This window comes from Pipistrellus kuhlii, unplaced genomic scaffold, assembly GCF_014108245.1.
Source record: "Pipistrellus kuhlii isolate mPipKuh1 unplaced genomic scaffold, mPipKuh1.p scaffold_m20_p_4, whole genome shotgun sequence".
In the NCBI taxonomy this organism is placed as follows: domain Eukaryota; kingdom Metazoa; phylum Chordata; class Mammalia; order Chiroptera; family Vespertilionidae; genus Pipistrellus; species Pipistrellus kuhlii.
Window position 1 is genome coordinate 48,359,045 of NW_023425540.1, and position 22,874 is coordinate 48,381,918.

The 22,874-nt window shown below is 38.4% G+C and overlaps 1 protein-coding gene across 5 annotated transcripts in view; it reads left to right on the forward strand.

Moving 5' to 3' along the window:
• Positions 1 to 14,355, forward strand: part of RHOBTB3 (Rho related BTB domain containing 3) — a 55,660-nt gene extending 41,305 nt beyond the window's left edge. For 2 of the 5 annotated variants that reach the window (XM_045571763.1, XM_045571762.1), the window contains exons 11-12: positions 3,836 to 3,932; positions 13,795 to 14,355. In XM_045571763.1, coding sequence (XP_045427719.1) covers positions 3,836 to 3,932; positions 13,795 to 14,003 — 306 coding nt within the window. In that variant the 3' untranslated portion in view covers positions 14,004 to 14,355. Of the gene's footprint in view, positions 1 to 2,675; positions 2,730 to 3,835; positions 3,933 to 10,068; positions 13,058 to 13,794 lie in introns of those variants that run through there. The other 3 variants (XM_036409399.2, XM_045571764.1, XM_045571766.1) reach the window with 3 other exon arrangements.
• Positions 14,356 to 22,874: the final 8,519 nt, after the last annotated feature.

Consider the following 22,874-nt stretch of genomic DNA (forward strand, 5'->3'; position numbering starts at 1 on the left):
AACCTGGGCATGTGCCCCGACCGGGAATCAAACCATATGACCTTCTAGTGCACAGGTTGACGCTCAACCGCTGACACGCTGGCCAGGCTCCCACTCTCTCTTTTATCTCTGGGAGCAAGAAGTTTATGCAGACGGGTCGTCCAGCCCTTTGCTATTCTACCATTTCACCCACTCCCTGAGACAGTTTCAGGGCCTGAAGCAGTCATACACACAGTGATGAGTACTGACCTTGCAGTAAACTGAAACTTAAAGGTCTACTTCGTGGGAACATATTCGCTCCATCATTACAGACTATCAAAACTTTATAAAATGTTATCTGGCATACAACATGTTGGCTATTCCTATCAAAGTTTACATCCAGAATTAGAAAAATATGATGAATTTATCTTCATCCAAGTTGCTGAAATAGAGACACATAATTCAAAAAAGGACAGACTCTGAGACAGCTAAACGTATGCTGAGGTGAATTCATTAATCAACATGTATTTCTAGGCATAGAATGGAATTCATTCAAAACATCCAGGTCTTCCTTACTCTTTTTAACTATTTTGGAGTTCTTTTCTTTCATAATCAAGTCATAAGATCATATATAGTTAATATTAGAGATAAAAACAAATATAAAAAAATTAAGTAACCCTGATCGCTCTTCTTTGTAATATATTTATAGTGAGCATGGGATAAATAGCTACCCTCTAGATTTAATTTTAAAATGCATTTTTATTCTGTCTAGTATTTTCACAATCTCAGTTCATTTTTTATGTATCATTTTCAGACTATTCTAACAAGTCTGTCATACTTTAAAAAATTGGATATGAGCTTCTCTTTCCTTATCTTGTAGTACCCTTTTTTATTATTAATTTGAGAGAGAGAGAGAGAGAGAGAGACAGAGAGAGAGAGAACATCAATTTGTTGCTCCACTTATTTATGCATTCATTGATTGATTCTTATATGTGCCCTTACCAGGGATTGAACCTGTAACTTGGCATATTGGGATGATGCTCTAACCACCTGAGCTACCTGGCCTGGGCCTCTTGTAATATCCTTTTAAGTAGATAGTTTATACATAAGAGAATTTCCAGTATTATTGCATTGGTTTCCTTTAAGTGACCCTCCCCCCAAATACACACACACATACACAAACACATCACCAGCATCATTTATTACTGAATTGTCATAAATTTTTCCTGATCTATTTCCCCCTGTGTAGTTTCTGATTGTGTGATTATACTTATTTTTCTCTTGAATTTTAAAATTCTGAAATAATTCTTTTTAAATTTTACTGTTTCTGATAATGTTTCTATTTGCTAAGATTGAGCCTACATTTATCAGCTTTCCTGTAGTATTCTATTCCTGATGGTCCCTAGTTTGGAATTATGGGTCCCAGATAACAGGATAATTTTCTCCCTAAGTTCTCTTTGAAACTTAGGGAGGTTCTACTTTGAGGTTCTACTTCACTAGCCAGTTCATTCTGTAGTCAGAATTTAGTTAACCTTTTTCTCATTGTTTCTGACTTCTAGGAGGTGAAATTGTTTTAGCAGATTTAGACTTTTAGTAGCTCTCTGAGTAATTGAAATTTCTGATCCTTTCATCATCTCTGCTAGCTGTGTACTGTGTGTCAGGAAAGCATCATTCATATCTTCAATATAGATGAGCAGTTTTGGTATTTTCTCATTTCCACTTCCACTTGTCCCTAAACTTTCTCATTTTTTTTTTTTTACCTTGTTTCCACTTTTTAGGTCCATATATTTCTATCAAGTTGAACTCTTAACTTAAAATACGTACAGGCTTCTTTCCCTAATCCACCAGTTCCTTCAGGTTGAGGTAGAGATTTCCTTATCTCCACTTCACTTTTAACCCTTTCTAGCCAAACTTTGTGATTCCTGTGAAGTCCTGTTTACTCTCATATTAAAGTTTTAAACTCAACTTCTGTATAATCTGTGCATTAATATTTGGCTGATTCAGGCCACCAGTTTTGTTTCTGATCTTTTCCTGGTGAGTTTCTAGGTACTTTCTGCACCATTATTATTCATTACAGAGCTGTTAAATGCTACAGCATTTGGTTTACAGATGTGTGTTTTTTTATGCCTATTCTTTTTTATTCTTTTGTTTATTTAAGTTTAAGCCTACTTTCTCAGTTCAGCGTACATTTTTGTCCACAAGAAGTTTATAGTATCCCATCTCTTGCCAAGAGCCCACACTTATGATATCGTAAATTTCGGTAAAAAAAAATTCTGCATTTGAATTATGTTTTTGTAGGCAGCTATTTATTTCTTTGATCTCCCTTCTCTTTCAAAGTCACAGCCATCAGCAATGTTCTGAATTCTGTTGGTAGGTTATTTGCTCTGGTTAATCATCTAATAGTGTTGGTGGCTTCTGTTAAAATAGCTACATGTTCTTGCTCTATTCCTTACAGATAATTCACATTCATCTGCTAAAATACAAAGTAAAAAAAAAGATTGTTAAAATCTGATGTGGGATTAGATGAACTATAAAGTTTCATACAACTCAAATAATAAGAATCAGAAAGACCTATGAATTGGAATGTTAAAACATATTCCCACATTATAACTTTTTAAAAGAGCAATACTTGAGTTTCTTCCTTAAAATTTGAGATTACAATTCTTTCTTCAATTTAGTATTACTTATTTTTTACATATTTTGATTGTCCTTAACAGAGCTATAATATATATAGCCTAAAAGTGGGAACAACCTAAATGTCCATCAACAAATGAAAGAATAAATGAAGTGTGGAATGTACATAGAATAGAATATTACTCATCCTTAAAAAGAATGAAATTTTAATATATGCTGCGACATGGATGAACCTTGAGGACATTACACTAAATAAAATAAACCAGACTGAAAAGAACAAATACTGTATAATTCAACTTATATGAGGTACTTGGAATAGTCAAATTCATAAAGGTTAAATAAAATAGTGATTACCAGGGACTAGGGCTAAGGGGAAAGGGGACTTATTATTTAATGGGTAAAAGTTTCAGTTTTGGATAATAAAAAGTTCTGAGGATAGTGGTGATGGTTGCACTTAAAAATGGTAATTTTTATGTATAATTTACTGTAATAATTTAAAAAAAAACTACTACACTCATGTATCCAAGTTTCCTGCCACCAAGTTACCACACTCTGAATCGAGTGGTTACATACATCAGTGAGTGTCACTGGATTAGCACCAACTTATCATGGCCAAGTTGCTCAGAGTTCCCCCTCTGTTAGCTATTGAAATAGAATGAGAAATCTGCTGGGAATCCTGCTCAGTGTAACAGTGCATCTGAGTTAAAGCAACTATTCAAACATAACCTTCTTTTGGAAATACTTACACAGTGTCACCATAACCTTTGGTTGATGACACTTCCTCCTCTAAAGAATTTTTAGTTTGCTCCTCAGATAAATTTCTTTAGATATGACCAAGTGTATACCTTTGCTGGTGATAATCTTGCACAGATACAAGTGCAGTTAGTGAAGGCCATGGCCTTAGATTGAAAGCTTAAACAAAATCTTCAAGAGCCTCAGATAGCCTTTGTGAATCACGGATGCAACCATACATCTGCTCAAAGATATTCAGCCACTGCAGCAGCAATAACTAGCTATTTATTTGATTTGGTGTCTCCATCGATGTAATTTTATTATTATTTATTATTAATGCTCCCTTTTCCTTTCTGTTGTCAAAATAGGCTGAAGGCTGCATCATATATTCAGACACATTAAACATGGATTGGGGCTTTCCATGGGTTCTCCAGACCCATTCTCTCTTATCTGATCACCGTATTGAAGGTCATTATTTACAATACTGTTTCACTTTCCATTTCTCTTGCAGTTTCACCACTCTGATTGCCTTTCAACCTGGCTACTTCATTTCATTGCCACTAACTACCTCATCTTCAGTCAAAAGCCTGAATTTCAGGATCTTTCAGGTAGACTGCAATTATTGTGTTGAAAGAAAACTTTATGTTCTTTGTTCTTAGATTTGAAACGTAACTTTTAGAGGAATAGTAGTTTTTAAAGATTAAAAAATCAATGTAATACACTCCTTTTAAATACACAGTGTGGTCATTGAGGACACTTTACGTAAGTAGCTTGACCTGGGTTACACAAAAGTTTTCTAATGATTGTTTTATAGCTCCCATCATTTTTAAATGCATTTTTTCCCTGAAGTGTAGTGATAAAGTGGCCTCTGGTGGCATTTGGTTTTGATGAATAGGATCTTGGTTTTAAACACCCAAGTCAGAAGCAAAATTTAAACAGTACTGACTGAAAAACGTTTTTTAATATAAGAATTGTATCTGTTGTGTATTGTTTATAATATATAGTTATATTGCACTAATACCTATATCTATTAAGTTTATATATATAGGAGTTCACTGTATTACCTGAGAGTAAAAATTTTTTATGGATCAAAGAGGGTTACAAAACTTAATGTGCAGAGAAAGTATGTGTAGTGTGATTTTTTGATAAATTATAAAAATTAAAACGAATCAAAAGTTGAGCTCAGTGTTACGTAAGAGGAAAGAAAATGAAATAGAAGTCATCAGAGTAGATGACTACTTAGATACAGTGGTTTGCTCTCGTTATTACCTAGAATAGATTCAAGGAATAATCAGATTAAGAGAGAAAGGAAATTAAAGATGATCTAATCAAGTAGTCTCAAACTCGACACAGAGAACTCTTCTTGGAGATTCTGAGGTGCTTGGAGAATGGGGAGTGAGAGAGGGAAGAGGAGGGAGCCAAGAGAAGTAGAGGGAAGACAAGGCTACATTTGTGCTTCTTGGATATTTTCCTCACACCTTCAACCAGAGTAATTCCACTTTTATCTGCTTTATATCTTAGCCTTCCACATCAAAGCTTACTTGTACAAGAGAATCTGCTGCTAAAACAAAGTGAAAGTGCCTGGTTTCATTCAGCTACTTACACAGTTAAGGAAACCAAGAAATGGTTTTTGGCAGATGCCTTGACAGACATTCATAGCCAGACAACAAACATTGAATGGCTAGTGGCAGCCTCTTTATGTAGAATCCAACTCCTAGTGCTGTCGAGTAACAAAATAAATCAAAGCAGCACAGCACAAGCCATCTACTTTGTGCAAGAAAGAAACAAAAAGTACATTCTGCTTGCTGTTATTGTAGACATTCTTATACAGTTATTCGTTCAGAAGTCACTTAAAATGAAATAGAGGAATATTTCGATTTTAGAACTACCTTCATTATGCTATCTTGGGTCACCTTCACTTGTAAACAAAAAATAAGGTTTATTTTCCAGTTACTATATTGCGTAAATGCATGATACACATGGAGAATGAATGCTATTACAACCTAGGAGAAAGATGCTCTGTGAATCCTTTGAGTTATTAATGTTTATTTTATTTTCTTATGTATACAATTGTCTATAAAGGATGTATGACCCCCTGGCATAGTGAAAAGCAGGGCCTGAGATGTAGTTTGGAAAGGCGCAGGTAAGGAGATGAGGCTGTGTCAGTGGTTTTCTGAGTTCCCTTGATGGGAATGAATGAAAGGGTGTCATGCGTGCTCTGGATGCGCGGTGCCTGTTTATGTCCAGGGCCTGCAGTGATCTTCCTGTTGGGCAGGAACCCCCTGTGGATAAGGCAGAATTTGATAGTCTAAATAGGTGGTCACAAACTGGTAGTCTATTTGGACCACATGGTTTTTTGCTTGTTTGTTTTAAATAGAGTGTCAGCATTTAAAAATTGTAACGTTACATTAAAAAAATTAAATTTTTGGCTTCTTTTGAAAAGTTGAAGATCTGGCTTCTCTGGCCCATCTTCCCACCCAACAACCACCCGGAACTAAGCATTAGCTGCCGTGTCTTCCAGAGTGTCAGTCCCCTCTCCTCCATACTGCCTCACACCTGGCCCACAGCACAGGGTCACTTTAGGTTCAAAAGGGTTCTTGTCACAATCACTTCAGAACTTTCTTAAAGAATTGCCTATTTTAGTTTGAAAAATTATCAAATTATCAATGGAATTCTGCATATGGTTTTAACTGAGAACTTTTCTTATTTAGGGGTGTTTAGAAATTGGAAGATGTGACTGAAAAAGATGTCTTGTCACTTCTAGCACGAATGCATCAGAACTCGGTGTAATAGCTCTCATTAAATATTAGACATTTTATAGACTGGACTCATGAAAACAAACAGCAGTGCAAAGGAATATATTACTGTTGGCATTTGTGGAGCCATTATTCTCACAGCTAGTTTAATTTAGCTGAATATTGTGTTATGTGTTTTACTAGAGACCCGATGCATGAAATTCGTGCATGAGTAGGCCTTTTTAGCCACAGCTGCCTCGATCCTCTCTCACAGCCATGGGCGGCTGCATCACTCCAGCAGCTGCAGCTCGGGCTCCATCCCAGAAGTCTAATTAGCATATTATGCTTTTATTATTATAGATTCTGTGGAGTTTTTTTTGTTTTGGTTGTTGTTGGCCAGGGCTCATCTGTAATAAAATTTTTTCTGTTATTTTATCTTGACTAAAGGGAGTAGTTTTATGTCACCTTTGCTTCTTAGTGAAACATAGAACTAGTTTTCCTGAGTAGCTAGGTCATTTCTCTTTATTCAGGTCTCTCAAGACCTTGTTAATCCAAATTACAATAGTTGAGATCAAACAGTAGATGGAGAAGTGGAAACTGACTTAGCAGGAGAAACCTGAGTTCCCACAGAAGGGAATACTTATGAGAAACAAGCTTATTCACCCAGCAAAATACCAAAACCTTAGAAATTTGAGGTACCAGGTATTTTAGAAAGTGGATTGAGGCTTGGGACTGAAAGCAGTAGACTTATTTTTATGTAGATGAAGAAACTTTTGCCATACACAATACCACCCAGGCAGGTAACTGCTTCTCCTTCATCATCACTAGAGATGGCAGGTTCATTCCTGAAGAAATTAAACAAAACAAAACAAAAAATGATAAAATCACTATCTTTTAGTATAGAAGAGATGGACAAGGAGCTTGGACTGAAAACATGTGGGTTATGGGAACATTGCACATTTTGTAGTACATCTCCAGCCTCCTTCCAATACCCAGATTCTAGAGTTCTTGACTCCCCTAGTCTGGACAGGAAATCGAAACATCTTTCTCTAGCCTTATTTGAGAATTCTTTCAATGAACCCAATATTAGTCTGTTCAGTTGTGCTTCAGTGTATTCCACCAGTCAGCAAGCCCTCCCCCCTCCTCCCCACCAATGCCCTAAAGATTTCCAAACAGCTTTCTCCTATCTCATTCTTCAATATGAAGAGTGTAGCAGCCCAGTGCACGAAATTCATGCATTCGTGGGAGAGGGTGTCCCTCAGTCCGGACTGCACCCTCTTACGGTCTGGGAGCCGTTGGGGGATGTCTGACTGACAGCTTAGAACTGCTCCCCATGGGCCTAAGCTGTCAGACATCTTTAGTGCTGCCATGGAGGCAGGAGAGGTTCCCACTACTGCCACTGTGCTTGCCAGCCATGAGTTCAGCTCAGGGCTTCTGGCTGAGCAGTGCTCCCCTGTGGGAGCACACTGACCACCAGGGGGCAGCTCCTGCATTGAGCATCTGCCCCCTAGTGGTCAGTGCACGCCATAGTGACCTGTCGTTCCGCCATTTGGTCAATTTGCACATTAGCCTTTTATTATATAGGATAACTGAGGATTAGCAGATATTTGAGGCAATGTCCAGCCTGAAAGATAGATACCCAAACCAAGACATAATGAATGAAAACAAGAGAGAAGTGAATAGGAAAAGCCTACTGTCTTTCCACCTGTGTTACTTTCCTCTGAGTCTTTATCCTGTGTGGTCTTTACTTCTCACACAAAACACTTCACTTTTGACACTTCTGATCACCAAATGTGTTGAGGTTTTACCCCATACCAAGCAGTTCTTCTCACCACCAGCTATGACCTGGTGGTAGTGAGAGTGCCAGATCCCACAAGACCATCCCCCCCCCACTTCAAGTCCAGTGTTTTTGAGCAACTGGTATAGATCAGAGATTCCAATGACCCTCCTCCATGGGTTCAGTTAACTTGCTAGATCGCCTCACACAGGCAGGGATGCACTTACTTAAGTTTACCAGCTTATTAAAGGGCACAGATGAATAGCTAGAGGAAGAGATACATAGGGAGAGGGCTGGGGAATCCCAAGTGCAGGCGCTCATGTCCAGAGGAATTGGAGTGTATTCTCCGCCTGGCACGTGGATGTGCTCACCAACCTGAAAGCTCCCCAAACCTCGTACTTTGGGGGTTTTTATGGGCATTCATTGATGCAGGCATGATCGTTCATCAACTCCATTTTCAGTCCTTTTCCTTCTTAAGAGAATGGGGGTGGGGGTCAGGAAGGGGGAGTGCTGAAAGTCCAAAGTTCTTTTTTTTTTTTTAATGTATTTTTATTGGTTTCAAAGAGGAAGGGAGAGAGAGATAGAAACATCAATGATGAGAGAGAATCATTGATCTCCTATGGGGACCAGGCCTGCAACCCGAGCATGTGCCCTTGACTGGAATTGAACCCAGGACCTTTCAGTCCAGAGGCCGATTCTCTATCCACTGAGCCAAACTTCTAATCATGTCTTTTTTATAACCAGCCCTCATCAGGAGCCCACCCAGAATTGCCTGATTAAAATAAAAGACGATAATACCACCCAGGAAATTACAAGGGATTCAGGAGCCTCTGTGTCAAGAACTGGGTGCGGAGACCAATCTGTGTTTTCTATTATCTCACAAGAAGGAACTTAGAGGAATAAAGAGACACAAGAGCACAAGGAGTAGAAGAAAACAAACAAAAACCTTTAAAATTAATATCCTCCAAGCATAAGGACAGCCATGAAAAGCAGGGATGGAATGTTACAGCTGTAAAGACAGAGAGTAGAGTGGTGGTTTCCAGGGGCAGCGGAGGCAGGGATAGAAATTGTTTAATGGGCACAGTTTCAGCTTTGCAAGATGACGAGTTCTGGAGCACGCTTCATGGATGTGGTTGCACGACAACATGGATGTAGTTAACACCACTTACCATTCACTGTGCACTTAGAAATGGTCAAGATGGTTCATTTTATTTTACATATATTTTACTACAATTTTCAAAAAAGCAATATGAGAATAGGGAATCATTTTTGGACATTATAAATATGATAGCAAAAAAACAAAAACAAAACCTAAGTGAATAAAATAGTCGAAAGTAATGATATCTCCCATAAAGAAGGACAAAAAGACCAGAAAGAAAAGTTAAAAAAAAAAAAAAAAAAAATGGAGACTCAATCCAGGAAGTGAAATGCCTGAATAATAGAAGTTAATATGGAAAAAAAAAAAAAAAGTGGGGAAAAATTACCAAGAAATATTATAATACCAGGAGTTATCCCAGGAGTAAAGGCCTTGAGACAGCAGATTGAAAAGATCTGCTAAGTGCTGTCTCCAGCATTCTGTAGCAAACGAAATTATGAATTGTGTGAGAGGAGATGAAAGACGTTTCATCACAAGCAAGGTCTCAAAAATACTTCTATTACTTGCCCTTTTCAGGAAGCTAAGAAAGGTTCTGCTTCACCAAAACTAGAGAATCGAACAAGGGAAGGACCTGCGTCAGGAGTGTCTGGACGAACACAAACGCATGAGGCAGGCCTAGGAAGCAGTAGCGTGCAAGTTTGGGAGGAGAGGGTCTCCAGGGCAACACCCCAGCCCTGCAGGGACGGCTGGGCTACCTGCTCACTCTGGCTTGGTGGGAGATAGGACAGGGGGGACTCTAAAGAGTTTGGGAGGTTGTGTTAGTTACAAAAGAAAAAAAAAACAATTATATGGAAAAAACAAGTTCATTTTCATCTCCAGGAAAAAAACAAGTTTTATATATATATATATATATTAAAAAACACATTATCCAATACTACTTGATGAAGTGATGGAAAGATGTATCCTGATGACTGATTTAACCAAAGTTGTATGATTTTGGAAGGCTTGAGGGAAGAGTAGGGAGTATATAGAAGAGCTTGGATGTCAGCCATTCAACAGGAAGGCAATAATTCATACCTAAACTCGATCACAAATAAAATATATTCAATTAACTTTTTTTTTTCTAAAAATTTTAGTGGAAGAACGCAGTTTTGTTGAAAAGCACAGATGGCCATCGAATCTGTACTTGAAGCAGCTTGCGGAATACAGGAAGTATATTCACTCCCGGAAGTGTCGTTGCTTAGTCATGTAACCTGGCGCTTTTATGTACACACACACTTAAAATTATCATCATTATGAAGAATGGGATACCTCTGGGTACCAGTAAAATTCTTGTGATGGAAACATGGGCATATATATATATATATATATATATATATATATATGGGGAAAAAGTCACCATACAGCTTAATGTGTTTACTATTTCTCTTTGAGAAAATGATGATGATGATCTTAAAAGGGAACAAAATATACTACATGCTAAATCTAAGGCTTCACATAGTGTATAAAGCTGTTGTGTAGCCACTTATTCCCTTTAAGATGACCAGTTGCTTTGGCGATATTAATACCTTTCCCAGTTAAAAAATGTTAAAGTATTTTAGAAATCATGTAGGATTTATACAGAAATTTCATCATGTCTGATTAATGGCTTTGTTAAGATTAGGGGCATGTAGAGACCCACTGTGACTATTTCTATAATGAAAAATCTAGGGGACGACTGATCAATCAGACTCTAGGAATCGAATTTTGCCTGACATTTTGAATGTGAAATGACACCTGTTTTCACATCAGTGTTTAAACCATCATAAAATAAAATAAAAAAATTATGTTTTTTGTCTGAAACAACCCAACTGAGCCATCTTGTCTCTGCCCTAGGATTCAGATTAGGTAGGAAACCTAAGGCAAGGTGATTGTATGGCCAGGGAACTGTGTGGTCCTTGGATGTATACCAACACTGTCAGAGAGGAAAAATAAAAATTCTCTACATATTTCTCCCAAGAAACCAGATTTTAACTGTATAGGGTCAGAGCTTAGAAGGGCCCCTGCTTGGTTCCATCTTGAAATTCATAATAATGTTTGATGAAGGGGCCTGCATTTTCACTTTGTGTGTTGGGCCTCTGAAATGTTGTCTGTCTTGTAGTGGGATATGTACTGTGTTTTCTTGCTCAGACATCATTGTTCCTGAAAGCAGAAAAGAGGTACCGATACCAAGGGGAGAGAAGGAGGCTTTCTGGCGGGAAGAGAGCATTGTGGGGTTCTGAAAGCTTTTGGGAAATATGTTCCTCCCAGGGCCTCTGTGCCACCTTGACTAGCGAGTGAGAGTTGTCTTGTGTTCGTTATCTTTAAGACACTCGCAGTTCTGGCTCTGTACCAGACGAACCAATACATTATTGATCATTCTGTAGCACCAGGATGTTGGTAAAAGCGACTGACCAGCTTGATTTTTATACGTATTTATGAAGATGCTCATAGAAAAACGTGCTTTTTAGAGAAATTGCTATTGAAGGCTCAAGATGTTTTTGTTTTAGTGTATTTACTAAGATTAGGATGTCAGTGGCTTGAATTATTTAAATTATTTTGAGGAGTAGCACGAGTTTTGTCCTTGTTAAACGAAAGGATATAAGTGAAATACTTGTTCCATGTAGAGAAAATGGTACTAGGATAGAAGACAGAATTCTAGTTTCTTTTGTGTTTCATGTAAACAGAAATAATTACACAAGCAGAGAGAGAGAAAACCAGATTATTGTGTTATTGTTGGCATCATTTTCTTCTGTAATAAAATTCAGTATTGAATATATGTATTTTTTAATTTTCAAGTACTTTAGAATACATATAGTTTCCCAACTGTTCAAAGGTTTGATTAAACAGTTTGACACTATAGAATTAGAATCACATACAGTTAGTCCTTGGATGTATACCAACACTGTCAGAGAGAAAAAATAAAAATTCTCTACATATTTCTCCCAAGAAACCAGATTTTAACTGAATTGTGTTGATGAAAATTACTGGAATGCATTTTATGTCTTTTGAATTTTTAATTACTTGAGCTAATCAACTCTTGGCAAATCCCAGTGGGCATGCACTAGCATGATAAAGAATAGACACTGTAGTGGATTTCCAGAAATTCATTCACTTTTAAGAACTTTTTAAAGTGCAGTTACAGCATTTTATTCTTCATAAGCATTACCCCTATATGAATTAGAGCACTTAAAATTCTAAATCAGTAACTCTTAATCTAGGAAATTGAAACAAAAGTTCTAAAGCAAAATATGTTCTTGCAAATACTATTTAACATTTAAATGGACTACATATAGGTTTTAGGTCGTTTGATTGGAGCTGGGTGTGGAAGTGGATGCTCTGTTGATGTTAAGCATGTAGTTTTTATTATAAAAGTCCTTTACACCTGTGTGAGCGATTCAGACACGAAGATGTCATAGCTCTTCAGAGCTGCTCAGAATAGTAATCAAATTAGTTTTTAAATCTAGATTAAAATGTTTGAATTCACTCGATTTAAAATAACAAGACATTATAAAATACTCTAGCTATCCTGGAGAAATGAGTACTCTTTTGGTTTTGGTTTTAATTGAAAGATTATTTCTATATGAATGTGTGCTCTGTGCTCATCTCTGCTTCAATATATTTCCCAATCATTTTAATTAGAGGAGATACTGTATGGTAGAGCTAAGGCCTTCTCTTTCTGGGCCAGGTTTTCACCTTATGTAACCCTTTGTATACTTCTGGCTACTCTATGTCATATTGTAGAAAAGCAGGCTTGTAATATAGAAGTTTCAACAACATAACTGAAATTCATTTAGTCCAAGCCAGCATGGTGGCTTCGTTTTGGGCAGTAACAGAAAACTGAAGATTTGGATAAATTTGACTTTCAAGACAGATAAACTTTTCAACTGTTATTTTTAAAACTACACTACACTGATACAGTTAATTATACAAAAAAAAAGTCCTCAAGAGTATTTTATTTTATTTAAAGCATCTGTTTAATTAAATCTTTAATAATTTTGCAAAGAAGGATATGTGTGTATTTTAATATAGCCTGATCTGAATTTATATGTTTTTAGCTTTAGTATTTAACATTTTGTAACAAATAAACCTTTTTTAAAAAAATAAGTTTACCACAGTGTTCTATCGTTATTTTATCTTGGATGTTGAAATGCTGGCGTGAATTTGGGAATACTGCCTTGTGTTTATCAAGTATAATTATGTTTCACAAAAAATTTCCATTATGTGTAAAACTTTTAGAATATTGCTGATATTGTAGATGATTCATATGTGTGTGATGAAAGAAATTTATAAATTCTATAGAAAATTATATTTAGCAGCTATTACTACAATTTCTCCTAACAATATAACTGTCTTTGTTTAGAAAAAGTACTTTGATAATTCTTTAGCGTGGAAATGAGCCTTCTGCAGGCTTGAATGTTAGCTCTGCATAAGGGACTTGAGAATTTGGAACGTTTACCCTGGCTGGGTAGCTCAGCTAGCTGGAGGGTAGTCCTGGTATGCCAAGGTTGCAGGTTCTATCCCCATCGAGGCACAATCAAGAATCAGCCAAGTGGGACAATAAATTGATGTTTATATATCTTTCTCTTTTTCTTTCTCCTTTTTTAAAAATCAATCCATACATTAAAAATTTAAAAACATATTTAAAAGTGTGTTTTTTTAAATATTTTTATTGATTTTAGAGAGTAAGAGAGAAGGAGAGAAAGAGAAACATGAATGCTGACAAAGAGTCATTGATTGGCTGCCTCCTTCATGCCCCCGATTGGGGATCAAGCTGCAACCCTGACTGGTCAACCACTGATTTATGCTATCTGGGCTATTTAAAAGTTTTTTTTTCTTTAAAGGAGAGACTTCCCAAAAGCCTCCCTCTTGCAGCTCGGCCACCGACATGCCATCCACACTCAGGAAGACCCGAAAACTTCGGGGCCACATGAGCCACGGCCACGGCAAGCACAGGAAGCACGCGGGGGCCACGGTAATGCTGGTGGCTTGCATCATCACAGGATCAACTTCGACAAATATCACCCAGGTGACTTTGGGAAACTTGGTATGAGGCATCACCACTTAAAGAGGAACCAGAGCTTCTGCCCAACTGTCAACTTTGACAAACTGTGCACCCTGGTCAGTGAGCAGACACGGGAAAATCAAGACTGGAGCTGCTCCTGTCATTGAGGTGGTGCCATCAGGCCACTACACAGTTCTGGGGGAGGGAAAGCTCCCAGAGCAGCCTGACATTGTGAAGGCCAAGTTCTTCAGCAGAAGAGCAAGGAGAAGATTAAGGGTGTTGGTGGGGTCTGTGTCCTGGTAGCTTGAAGCTACCAGGTGGAGGGAAGTTCTTTAAAATGTCCAAGTACTTAAAAAAAAAAAAATAGAAGAAGAATTTGGAACTTCTCAGAGCTGAGGAGCCCAGATAGGAGCAGGAGAGAGACCGGGAAGTCCTAACACGTGGATAGATTTTGCACTATATATTACAACCTCTCCCCAGGGTTCCCACGTTGTCAGTAAAGGCTGCTGTATCCATAAAGTCCTCCACAGTTGCTTTGGAATTGTGTTCCTGACACAAATTTGACCTGGGAACACACTCCTAGAAGACAACTGTTGCCTATGAAACAGTGGTCAGCAAACTCATTAGTCAACAGCCAAATATCAACAGTACGACGATTGAAATTTCTTTTGAGAGCCAGAGTTTTTAAACAAATTTCTTCTAACACCACTTCTTCAAAATAGACTCGCCCAGGTCGTGGTATTTTGTGGAAGAGCCACACTCAAGCGGCCAAAGAGCTGCATGTGTCTCTCGAGCCAAGATTTGCTGACCACTGACCTATCCCATCTATTCTACTTTGACGTTCAGGACTGTTCATCCAGATTATCTATATACTTGCTCACCTCATACATTTCCTATGACTTGGTTTGGGTTCCCATTCCCTGTCTACTTTGCAAACTCCTGCATATTCTGTAAAGCCCAGCTTAAAAATCCTATCTTTTGCATTCTGTGACTCTCCCAGGAAGAATTAGTTGCTTATACATGTGCCTTTATTAGCTATTTATTTATTTATTTATTTATTTATTTATTTATTTATTTTTAGAGAGGAAGGGAGAGGGAGAGAGAGAGAAGGATCAATAATGAAAGAGAATCATTGATCAGCTGCCTCCTACATACCCCCCTATTGGGGATCGAGCCCACAACCCAGGCATGTCCCCTTGACCAGAATTGACCAGAAGTGACTCTTCATTCTGCAGGCTGATGCTCTATCCAGTAAGCAAAACCAGCTAGGCCTTTCTTAGCTCTTTTGTGGCACTTGTTGCCTATTAGGTATTGGTAGACTCTACCGGGCAAGAACTTGAAAGTGGGAACCATGTCTTGATTTTCTTTGTGAACCACTCTCCAACCTTCCACTAAGCACAGGGACTGACTCAGGCTGTGTGTTAAATAAATGGCATTGAAAAGGCCAGATTGCCTCAGCTGGAATAGTCAAATCTTGCAGATGCAAATGAAAAGTATGCTCACACTTGAAGCTCTGTGTGCCCTGTCTCAGGAGTAGCCTGAGTTATTAGTCATGAGACCTGGGGTGACCAGGGCAGCTGGCTGCCTGGAGCATTGATGAACATAGAATGGAAAAGTGATTAAGTGTTGGGCCATTGTGGGGGGGGGGGGGGTGCGGTGCAGAACATGTACAAAATGATCCTTGTGGAAACCCTCTGCCTGGGAGTCTCTATTGGAGATTGAGCAACAAAATGCATTTTGGAGCACAGAAGAGTTCTTTTGGACATAAATGGCTTCCAGTGTTAAACATAGTGTCTGATTACATGCAAACAATTCCATAACTGCATGCAAATGATTCCCATGGCATGCAGCAGGCTATGTCCTCGAAATCTTGGTTGTCCGGCCTACTGTGACAGCTAAACGCTCAACAATGAGCTAATGATCAGCATTAATATGAGAGTGACTGACTTTCTCTTTTACATGTTCAAAGCAAAGAGCTCTCTTATGTGCTCCCATTTAGGAAAACAGCATGCAATTTAATGGACGCAGAATATTATTTTTAAAATGAAGTGGAAAGGAGATGGGATCTCAGCCCTTCTTCCTTTGTGGGAAGCCTGGAAATCCTCAGGGGAGTACTGTAACTCAAAAACAAACCAAAAGTTTTCCCTACAGGCAGCCTAGGCCCTCATCTATGACTCAGTGTCTGTCTTGTTTACAATGGCAGGTTTTGCTACTATCTCAGAATACACTTTTTTTTTTTTTTTTTGCCTGAAAATGGTCTACCTTTTCATTTTCTGATTTAAAAAGAAAAAAGGGAAAAAAAGAAGACTCAGTTGCCCTTAAGAATTGGAAGCACAGTCATAAGTAACTAAATTTAAGCCAAGGGCCAATAGGGCAAATGTTTGGTTAAACCAGTTTGGTTAAACTACTCTCTTATCACAGAGAGCAGGAAATTACTGATTACTCACTCCCCCTCACACAGGTCTGCTGCAGGCTTCTGAGCGCTTTTCCTTTCCTCCTCCTGGTTTTGTATCTTGCTTTCCCTTCACTTTTAGTAACGTTAAGCATGTAGAAAAATAACTACAGTTCCCCCATGTATGCAGTTGATTTCCATTTCCATAGACATTTCATGTGTGAGTCTGTCCCCATGGTCACCTAGGTGACATCACATTGTTGTTCCTGGGTCTTCTGCCCCCTTGGTTGGAGGAGGAGTGGGGGAGGTTTTCTCAGTGTACAGAGACTATTGCCTCCAAGTGAACCAAGACATACCAAAGCCCCGAGAGGCCACAAATGGAACCCCTGGTGATGGTAGGAGGGCGGATTCCAGTGCTGCAATGCCCAGGGGAGGTTCAAACGCTTTGCTTGGCCAGATGGAAGTAAAAGTTAGGACATTTCCTTGGCAAGAATTCAAATGTAAAGACCATTTAAATAAAGTATAATAAATAGATACTATCAAGAATTGCCTGGGCATTTTTCTAAGCTATAACACCACCAACAACAAAACTTTGTACTTTACAACCCTCACTATTTTTAATGAATATGGTAAGAAAGGCTGATCTTGTATGGGACTTAGTAGATGCCAGGAGTTCCTAAGCTGCTATAGGGTACCAGTCTGGACATACTGGTTGCTTGTATCTTGTGTGGGAGTGTATTCTGGCATCATTTCCAAAACATAACAGTTGCTTAAGAGACATCTACCAACTGTAACAGCACACAGTTGACAAGAGTTGCTAGTCTCCAAGATGACAGTGTTGACTGTGATGACCCATTTCTGCTTAGGGCCCAGGGCGTTTAGCCCTTGAAGAGGGAAGGAGGATACTCCCAGCAGAAGGGACTTCAAGGGCAGGGCCTTCAGGGAGGGGCAAGTGTGGGAGGGCAGGAGATCCAGGTGAGATACCCCAGCAGTAACTTTGAGAGATTTAGGAACCTGGATCATGCAAGCAGAGGTGTGATGAAGTGAAATTTTTGTTATTACTGTTGGTATGAATTCCATCGGCAGGTAGAGGCCTGAAGAGATTGAGGTATTATTTACTATTTCAACATTATCACTTACTGCACTGTTACTAATGCCAGGCACGATTCCTGTATTATTTCCTTTAGAAGAGGCAGGAGAGTGTTCTGGTAAAGTGACTGAACACAAGGGTGATGAAACCAGACTGTCTGGTTTGAATCCAATCCCAGCTCCAGCTCATGTGTGACCTCGGACACACGAAGTGGCCTCTCTCGACTTTTTTTTTTTTTTTTTTTTTTTTTTCTCATTTGTAAAATGGAACTACTGGATGTAGCAACCTCATCGTTTCATTGGGAGGAATAAAGGGGGTGATACGTATACTCTGACACTATTAGTATTAGTATTAATTAATATTATCAGATAGTTCCAGCAGACCCATGAGCCAGGTTGCTGTCAGTATTCCATTCTAAAGTGAGCAGTGAGTAAAAGCCCAAGGCCATGTAGTTAGTAAATGACAAAACTGGGAAGAACCTGAACCTGATTCCAAAACCCAAGTGCTCTACCAACCAGCAAACAACCCCTGTAAGTATGCCAAGGAAAGTGTACCTCCATCCAGCTAAGGCTGGAGTGGCAGCTCCCTTTGAAAGTGCTGCAACCCTGCTGGCTCTGTGGAAAGAGCAAACTGGACATGTCCTGGGAGAGGCACCATTGAGCTTCCTTGCAAGGATAACTCCAAGGTCAAGAAGTTATCAAGGTCGTCACTCCACCCTTACCTCCATCCCTTCCCTCAACTCCCTTCTCAGGAAACTGTTCCAAGGTCTAATCTGATCACAATTCTCCAAATGATAGGACTGGTTAACATACCACCTTTGTGGTTAATGTTTGAAATAAATAACCCAACCCAAGGCTGGTGACCGGAAACAAATAGCATATCCTGATAATGAAGTGGTCAGAGAGACGGGTAGCTCTCTTTATTAATTTTAATTCTCATAGTGAGAACTCAAACCAGAGAAATTTGCATAGCCACAGACACACATCTAGGAAGTAGCCTAACCAGGGTTTGAATTAAGTCCATGTCGCTTTTAAACCAGAGAAATCTACCCTTGGAGCAGCAATTTCATGTTCCTGGAGCAATGATGCAGCTCAGATGAACCCTCTTCATTGAATTGCATAACTGAAATGGGTGAGTTATGTGAGCCATAGACTACTCCTAAATAAAGTTGTATTTGATTGTTTAAAGAGAGAGAGAGAGAGAGAGAGAGAGAGAGAGAGAGAGAGAGAAAGAGGTCAGTTCCCAGGGGATGGGTTATCGATTCAATTACTTGATCAGACCTAACCATGACGACTTTGGAAACTCACGATGCACACTGGCATATTTGAGACTCTGAAACGTTCCCCGGTAAAGCTGGCAGCCTGATGGGCCTGGCAGAGCCTTCCCAAGCCTCGTGGGTGTTTCTGGGTGAATTCGACAAGCTTAGCACCTGTCCAGGCTGCCGCTGCTGCTCTGCTGCGAACACCCAGGACAAAACAAACACTCAGTTCTACTAACATGATGCAGATGCTGACAGGACATCTGGAAGGTCCAAGGAGTAAAACAGGTCAGGGCCTGGTTCTGCTCACCTGCTTATGATTTTATGTGACTCATCCCCACATCTTCCTCCAAGCTCCAGGTGCTCGCAGGAGGCTGTTTTCCCAACATCATCCATTGTTGTCCCTTTCCCATAACTCAGCAAAAGGAGAGGGGTCAAAGTTTATATGCATGTGGAGTTTTTTGAGCATAAGTATTTATCTACATATATATATATATATATATATATATATATATATATATATATTAATATATATATAATTTATATTTTAAGATTTTTTTTAGAGCAGCTATAAATTCACAGCAAAAGTCAGCAGAAGGTTCAGAATTTCCCATAGAGCCCTTGCTCCCGCTCTTGTACAGCCTCTCCCATTATCAGCATCGCCCACCAGAGTGCTACATAGGTTACAACTGATGAACCTTCATTGACACATTGTAATCAGGCAAAGTCCACAGTTTACCTCAGGCTTCACTCTTGGTGGTGTACAGCTGCAACCTTGGTATAATTGTTCATTAGTTCCTGAAGGTTTTTTTTCTCAGTCTTTGGATGTTTTACATAGATGATTGTGTCATCTGTGAACAAAGAAAGCTTTAGTACCATATTTTTCAGACCATAAGACGCACTTTTTTCCCCCCCAGAAGTGGGGGGGAAAAGTCCCTGTGTCTTATGGTCCAAATATAGCCTACACATATACTTTAAAAAAAAAGTTTTTTTACTTGCCCGGCTCTGTGTGGTCTCTGTGTACTTGCCCGGCTCTAAAATGGTTCTAAATGCTGCTGTTTACTTTACAGGGTTGATTACATGTGTTTATGACTGTGATGTTGGGTTTTAAAGCACATAAAATATTTTAGGACACTATTTGTTTCAGAATCTTTTTTTCTTCATTTCCCTTCTCTAAAAACTGGTGCATCTTATGGTCCGGAGCGTCTTATGGTCCGAAAAATACGGTACTTCCTTCCCAGTCTGTGTACCTTTTGTTTCCTTTTCTTGTCTTACAGAATTAGCTAGAACTTCCAGTGAGATGTTGAAAAGGAATGGTGAGAGGGGATGTTCTGGCCTTGTACCTTGTATTTGATCTTAGTGAGGAAGCTTCCAGTTTCTTACCATTAAGTATGATATTAGCTGCGAGGTGTTCTTTTTTGTTTTGTTTTGTTTTTGGTGTGTGTGTGTGTGTGTGTGTGTGTGTTTGTTTTTGTTTTTTTTGTAGATAATCTTTACCAAGTTGAGGAAGTATCCCTCTAGTGTTACTCTAGTTCTAGAGTTTTTACCATGAGTGGGTGCTGGATTTTATCAAATATTTTTTCTGATATGATCTATTGATATGGTCATGTGATTTCTTTTGGTTAGTCTGTTAATGTGAATGGTTATAATTAATTGATTTTCATGTATTGAATCAGCCCTGAAAATCTGAAATAAGTCTGCTTGGTTGAGGTATATAATTCCGTGTATGTGTTGTTGGATTTGATTGGCTAACATTTTGTTGAGAACTTTGGCATCTGTATTCATGAGAGATAATGGACTGTAGGTTTCATATAACGTCTTCTCTGGTTTCAGTATTAGGATAATGCTGATCTCATAGAATGAATTAGGAAGTATTCCATCTGCTTCTCTCCTCTGAAAGAGATAGTAGAAAATTGTTATGATTTCTTCTGTAAATGTTTGCTAGAATTCACCAGTGGATCTATCTGGGCCTGATATTTTCTGTTTGGGGAGATTATTATTGATTCAATTTCTTTTATAGGTTTAGGCCTATTCAAATTGTCTATTTCTTCTTGAGTTTTGGGAAATTGTATCTTTTAAGAAATTGGTCCATTTCAGCAAGGTCATCAAATTTGTGGTCATAGAGTTGTTCAATGTTCCTTTATTATCCTTTTCATGTCCATGGATCAACAAGGATGTATCCTCTCTCATTTTTGGTGTTAGCAATTTATATCCCTCCTCTTTTTTTAGCCTGGTTAGAGACCTGTTGATTTCACTGATCTTTTCAAAGAACTAGCTTTTGGTTTTATTATTTTTTTTCTACCGATTTTCTGTTTTCAATTTTTTTGGTTTATGTTCTACTTTTTATTATTTTTTTCTACTTAATTTGGGTTTAATTTGCTCTTATCTTTATAGCTCCCTAAGCTAGAAGCTTAGATGACTGATTTTAGATCTTTTTTTAAATCCGTACTCAGTGATATAAAATTTCCTCTAAGCACTGCTTTTGCTACACCCCACACTTTTTTATAAGTTCTCTTTTCATTTTCATTTAGATCAAAATTTTCTTTTGAGATTTCTTATTTGACTTGTGTGTTTTAGAAGAGTTGTTGTTTAATCATCATGTATTTTAAGATTTTTCCAGGTATCTTTCTGTTACTAATGGCTAGCTTAATTCCATTGTAGTGTGAGAGCAGATATTGTATGATTTCTATTCTTTTAAATTTGTATGAATTATATTCTCTTAAATTTGTTATGGCCCAGAATGTGGTTTATCCTGGTGGATAGTCCATGTGAGCTTGGGAGGAATCTATATTCTGCTATTGTTAAATATAGTCTATAATGTTACATCTCATTTATTGAAGGAGCTTTTGAGTTCAATATGTGCTTATTGATTTGTTGCCTATTGGATCTTTTCATTTGTCAGAGTGGTGTTGAAGTCTCCAACTATCATAGTGAATTTATCTATTGTTCTTTGAAGTTCATGTTTTGCCTCATGCATTTTGGTGTTCTTTTGTTAGACACATATGTGTTAAGGATTGCTATGTCTTCTTGGATAATTTATTTCCTCATTTTTATGTGGCACACCTCTCTTTATCCTTGGTAACTTTCCTTTCCTTGAAGTCTGCTCTGCCTAAAATCAATATATAATAGCTACCCCTGCTTTCTTTTGATTAGTGTTAGCATAGTGTATCTTTCTTCATTTACTTATTTTTAATCTATGTGCATCTTTATATTTAAAATGAATTTCTTATAGACAACGTATAATTGAGTCTTATTTTTTGGTCCACTCTGACAATCTCTCTTAATTGGTGTGTTTAGACATTCTAAGTGATTATTCATATACTTGGATTAATATCCACCATATTTGCTACTGCTTTCTACTTGTTGCCCTTATTCATTATTCCTATTTTTGCCTTTAATTCTTTTTCTCCCTTTTGTGATTTTAACTGAGAATTTTATGATTCCATTTTTTTCTCCTTTCATAGCATTTTATTTTTTAACTTTTTAAAAATTTGTTTATTAGTTGTCCTAGAGTTTGCTGTATATTATACAATTGCAAATAATACAAGTCCATTTTCAAATAACAATACATTGCTTCACAGGTAGTGTGAGTACCTTATAATAACAAAATTATCCTAGTTCTTGTATGATTGTCCGTGTATGATTGCTGTCCCTAATCGCATGCATTCTAGATGCTGGGGGACAACTTCGCGGCCACAGCTTCAGGCTCAGCTAATTTGACCTTCCCAGGAGTTGTTGGTCCTCCATTCCCCAGTTGGATCCTCTAGGAATGGAGGACCCATGTGACACCTGTGGGTAGAACCCGGGGCAGATTGTGTTAGAGAGCATCCATACCCTTTCCTCAGGGTGACCTGGAAGATTCCTAAGGAAAGACAGTGCAAAACTCTACCTTAACAACTTGTAATTTTATGTGTGAAGTAGTGCCAGTTTCACAAGACACAAAAGAAAAGTGAAAAGGCAGTTGCTCTGCTCCCTTCCGAGGAAGCTGGGCTGTAGGGACTGTCCAGAGGGGCAGCCTTGCTGGCTGGGAGGGAGAAGCCCATTGGGCAGGAGCAGCCATTGGGATTGAAGCCCCAGGTGTGCTAGGTGCAGCCCAGAGAGGTTACACAAAGTTCTGCGCTTTCGCTTTCATTGGCTCTCCTAATACCCTTCCTTCCCCTTCTTCCTTCAGTCCTGCAT